Source organism: Linepithema humile, chromosome 4 (assembly GCF_040581485.1).
Source record: "Linepithema humile isolate Giens D197 chromosome 4, Lhum_UNIL_v1.0, whole genome shotgun sequence".
Classification (NCBI taxonomy): domain Eukaryota; kingdom Metazoa; phylum Arthropoda; class Insecta; order Hymenoptera; family Formicidae; genus Linepithema; species Linepithema humile.
The window spans coordinates 10,109,892-10,114,540 of NC_090131.1; the positions used below are offsets into that span (position 1 = coordinate 10,109,892).

Consider the following 4,649-nt stretch of genomic DNA (forward strand, 5'->3'; position numbering starts at 1 on the left):
ATAAACTATGAAATATGTCGTTCAATATTTATTTTTCAATAATCTTACCTAAACACTTATGCACAAAATAAAAAGAGAGATCAATTAATGTAAAAAAAAATTTTTTTTTTTTAATTTTTATTTCTGTTACAAATTTTTTTTTACAGAACTGTTTTTTCTACACCAATTGATTTATCTCCTTTTTTTTACATAAAATTGTTTGGGTAAGATTATTGAAAAATGAATATTTAATGACATACTTCATAGTCTACAAAATTTTTGTGGTTCCATTAAAAAAAAATCAAGATAAATCTCCGAAGCGCCTCCATAAAAGCTTAAATTAATATCACCATCTTTTTTCCCCCCTCGAACCAAACAACTTTTATATGAAACATTTTTCCACGAAAATGTGTCATGTACAAGATATTTCCATGCAATAATTCTAATGAGACATCCTGTAAATTCAATTTTGAAATACATTAATTACTGCATGTTTTTGTAACCGATATTGAGACATGTTTAAAATGGTATAATAAAATTATTAGATATTTTATTATATCAATTCTAATTCAGAAAAGTTTTCAATGATTTTACTTTTCTAATCTTACATGTTTATGTTTACACATATACATTTCAGGACAGAAAACAATAATTCCGCGCTAAATATTGCAGAAAAATTGGATTCATAAAAATGATATACCATTTCGAAAATAATTCAATATTTGTTAGAAGAACATGCACTAAAAATGCAATTATGGCTGAAAAAATTAATAATGTTAGTAACAGTATTTCAAGACTTCAGAGGCAAAACTTGTTATTCATCTTCTATTTCATGAACAATAGTAAAATTGATATCATATTATAACAAAAAATTTTATATATTTATGTTTATATATTTATATTTTGTAATTATTTGCCTGTCAACTGACATGTTTGAAGGTAGAGTTGGCTTTCTCTTAATTTATTATATGAACATAGTATTTTTACTATTATCTATCTCATTGAAGATAGCCTCAAGCAGCTGTTAAATATATATGTATGTTTCAAAATTTATAAAACAAAAATCATAAATTTTAACTCTGAAGCTTTGACACATTGTAATAACAAACATATTTGCAATATAAATTTCGAAATTGCTCCAGAATCGTTTTTTCATAAAAATTGAGAAATAAATAATTAATAAAATTTTTTTTGTTTCTTTCAAACTTTGTAGTCATTGATATGAAGTATTAATTGATGCTGAAGCAATTCTTGTAAATCATAATACATAATAACGTTACCTTTTTCTATTTATTTTCTTTGATGAGTGTCTGTGCGAGGAAAGAAATAATTTGCCTCTCTGCAAATATCTTCCCATCTTGTATATTTGTTAAATGTCAAATCACAAATCACACACACAGAAGATATCTGTATCGCAAGATATACACTTTCGACAGCGTAAAGATAATCGGTTGCGACCACTCACGCTGTGCAAGCACAACACATGTTTATCCGTTCTACTGTTTTTAAATTCAGTAGTGTACAGGATTGTGCCGTGCCCCAAAAATGAAAACGCGACTCAAATGTTACTTGCTCTCATATTTTTACGCAAGAAAACATTGTCATTTAATTTGTTTGAAAAACGCTACAAATTTAATAATAATATGAAATAATTATATTATACGATATATTGTAAATTAGTTGTTAATTGATTGCAAGTACTTCTGTTAATACAAATTTTTTTAATAGCTTTGCAATATTCATTATTAAATTTTTTTGTTTCAATAAATAAATGGTGAGTTTAAAAAATTATGTACCTAACATTTCTTTTGCGTGGTCATCTTCTTTGCTCTATCCACACATATTTTATATTTTTTTACATGTTCGCTCCCGTTATTTCTCTTATATTACTATGGCAAGTATTTATCTAAACGTCGGGTAAAATAATGCGAAGAAGCGAAAGAACAAGAATTATTTAATAAACGTGCAAGAGTAAACATGCGAAAGAAAAAAGAATGAGAGCGAGCAAGTAAAAAATTATAAAAGATGTTGCAAGTAAGATCGAGCAGATAATTACGCTAAAAAATGTTATGTACTTCATTTTTTAATCTCATTTTTGCTTGATTGTAATACAGAAAATTTACTTTTGCTAAGCTATTCAAATTAATTCGCTTCTACGAAGTACTTGCAATTAGCAGCCAATATGCAAAATAATGTACAATTATTATATATTATTTTCAATTTATTAAAAATCAAACAGCCTACGCGGAACGTCAGTGTTGTGAATTTGTGAAATTAATTTATACACAGACATTTATTGAAGTCGTGTGTATGTAACAATAATGCAATCATCAAAATCAATGCAGTGATCTCAAGTACTACATCGAGAGCATCGAGAGTACCGTTCGCGGTAGGAAAGGCACGCACACAGGCGAGAATCGCTTACGTCACGCGTCCGTGTGCGCTCAGCCGACGGGTGTGTAGAAGCGAGCATACATCTGTCTCGTTTCCATCGAAGCTTCTAAACACGAGCCGACAACAGCGATAAATGCTAAGAAGCAAGCGTTTCTAAGGTGAGTGGGCAGAGTAGATACAATATTAGAGATTCCGTGTCCGAAACGTGCTTCTTGCAACTTTTTTTCGCATTTGTTTGTAACATTTCAAAAGAAGATATAAAATACGGGATCTCTAATATTCTAGCTACTCGGCCCACTCACCTTAGAAACGCTTGCTTTTTAGCATTTATCGTACGCTGTTGTCGGCTCGTATTTAGAAGCTTTGGTGGAAGCGAGATAGATGTATGCTCGCTTCTACACACCCGTCGGTCGGACGCACACGGACGCGTGACGTCAGCGATTCTCGCTTGTTGCGTGCTTCCCCTACCACGGTGCTGCTAGCGTGGTCTTCCCGCTCATTGTCAGTTCTTTCTGTGCTTTCTGTGACGACGTGACGCTATGGAGAAACGAACTCGCAAAAGTAAGTATTCTTATATCTGTATTTATATTATGTATAACATAATAATTGTAATAAGTGAAATTATTATTATATCTTTCTTATTGTTGCAGTCAGAAGTGAAGGCCAAGTACCATCGCCGGCACGTAGTTCGGTACGTTCATCGGTACCGAACTACGTGCCCGGCCACGTGCCTGTCCACGCGCCCGTTCAGGCGCCCGTCCAAGCGCCCGTCCAAGCGCCCGTCCACGCGCCCGTCCAAGCGCCCGTCCACGCGCCCGTCCAGGCGCCCGTCCACGCGCCCGTCCAGGCGCCAGTCCACGCGCCAGTCCACGCGCCCGTCCAGGCGCCCGTCCAAGCGCCCGTCCAGGCGCCCGTCCAAGCGCCCGTCCAAGCGCCCGTCCAGGCGCCAGTCCACGCGCCCGTCCAGGCGCCCGTCCAAGCACCCGTCAACGTGCTACAGCCCGTGCAGGGGAATCAACCGCATGGAAAATCAAACGCATTAAAAAAAGTAAGTAATAAAATTAAATTGTAGCATCTGTGTGAATGAATGTGCGTGCATGTGTATTCGCGAGTGTATGTGTGTGCATGCGTATTCGCGAGTGTATGTGCGTGTATGTGCGTGTATGCGTATTCGCGAGTGTATGTGCGTGTATGTGCTTGCATGCACAATTAATTATATAAAATGTTAAATTTAATATTATATGTGTTTTAAAATATAATATTTTCTTCTGTTTGCAGCGGATTCACAACATTATAAGGAAAAAATTGCGCACGGTGCAGAAGAGGACACAAGGCAGGACACCACCACCACCAGCAGCACCATCACCACCTCAATGGCATATTTCGTGCGCTCCGCCGTATGTTACGACATACTCTACACACGCTCCAGTGTACAGTATTGCGTCACCATGTCTTCCTCCGTGGCCACCACGATATCCACCGCCGGGCCCACCATCGTATCCATCGCCGGGCCCACCATCGTACGGTGCACCATACCACCAGCCTTCGGCGTACAATCCATATGGATCGTATTATTGGTAATTTTGTTCTATTCGTATTTCGTTATTTCACATCACATTTTGCGTTGTAAACTTCAGTCAATTATCATTAATTACAATATTGGTTTATTGTAATTACATTTTGCGCTATTTCTGTGATTTTAGTTTATTCGCAGCAAACATAAGATATATTAGACACAACGCAAAATGTGATGCGATTGAAAAAAGATTTGACGTGTAATATTTTTATGAAAACATGCAATGTTTTGAAAAAGAAACTGAAACGATAAGCATTATATAGTTTTGTATTTTTTGTTCAAATGTGCGATACATGTGCGATGTATATTATGTATATTAAACAAATATTTGTATGCACCGACAGCTTGTCGGTAAAATTTCCAAATTTTTTTCTGTTTTTTGTTTTAAATGTTATACCAGCCAATTCTTTAGCATGTATACTTTAATCACCTAAAAGAATTTGTAATTCTATACATGCAATAAAAAAATTTTCTTAAACTACGAAATTAATTTTTCGTCGGTAAAACAGTACTACTCCAGCATCGCCTTAATAATTCTTTAGGCATTGATGCTAGTTTGTCAATAAATGAAGTTCTAGATGAATCTACAAAAAAAAGCCATCATCAAGGTTTGTATTTTGAGAATAAATATATAATACTGATATGCGCGCGCGCGCGCGCGTGCATATCAGTATTATATATTTATATAATCAATGTAACA

The 4,649-nt window shown here is 35.3% G+C and overlaps 1 protein-coding gene across 1 annotated transcript; it reads left to right on the forward strand.

The window, feature by feature from the left end:
• The first annotated feature begins 1,315 nt into the window (after positions 1-1,315).
• LOC136999341 (cyclin-dependent kinase inhibitor 1C-like) lies at positions 1,316-4,441 on the forward strand. Its single transcript, XM_067353049.1, has 3 exons — positions 1,316-2,934; positions 3,024-3,421; positions 3,652-4,441. The coding sequence occupies exons 1-3, from the start codon at positions 2,913-2,915 to the stop codon at positions 3,952-3,954; spliced, it is 723 nt and encodes a 240-aa protein (XP_067209150.1). The 5' UTR covers positions 1,316-2,912; the 3' UTR covers positions 3,955-4,441.
• Positions 4,442-4,649: the final 208 nt, after the last annotated feature.

What these genes read in the sequence shown, in the direction of transcription:
- LOC136999341 (XM_067353049.1), top strand. Translation starts at nt 2,913, where the DNA reads ATGGAGAAACGAACTCGCAAAA. An exon ending in GGAGAAACGAACTCGCAAAA is followed by an intron (nt 2,935 to 3,023) that starts GTAAGTATTCTT and finishes TTATTGTTGCAG; the next exon opens with TCAGAAGTGAAGGCCAAGTA. An exon ending in AATCAAACGCATTAAAAAAA is followed by an intron (nt 3,422 to 3,651) that starts GTAAGTAATAAA and finishes TTCTGTTTGCAG; the next exon opens with CGGATTCACAACATTATAAG.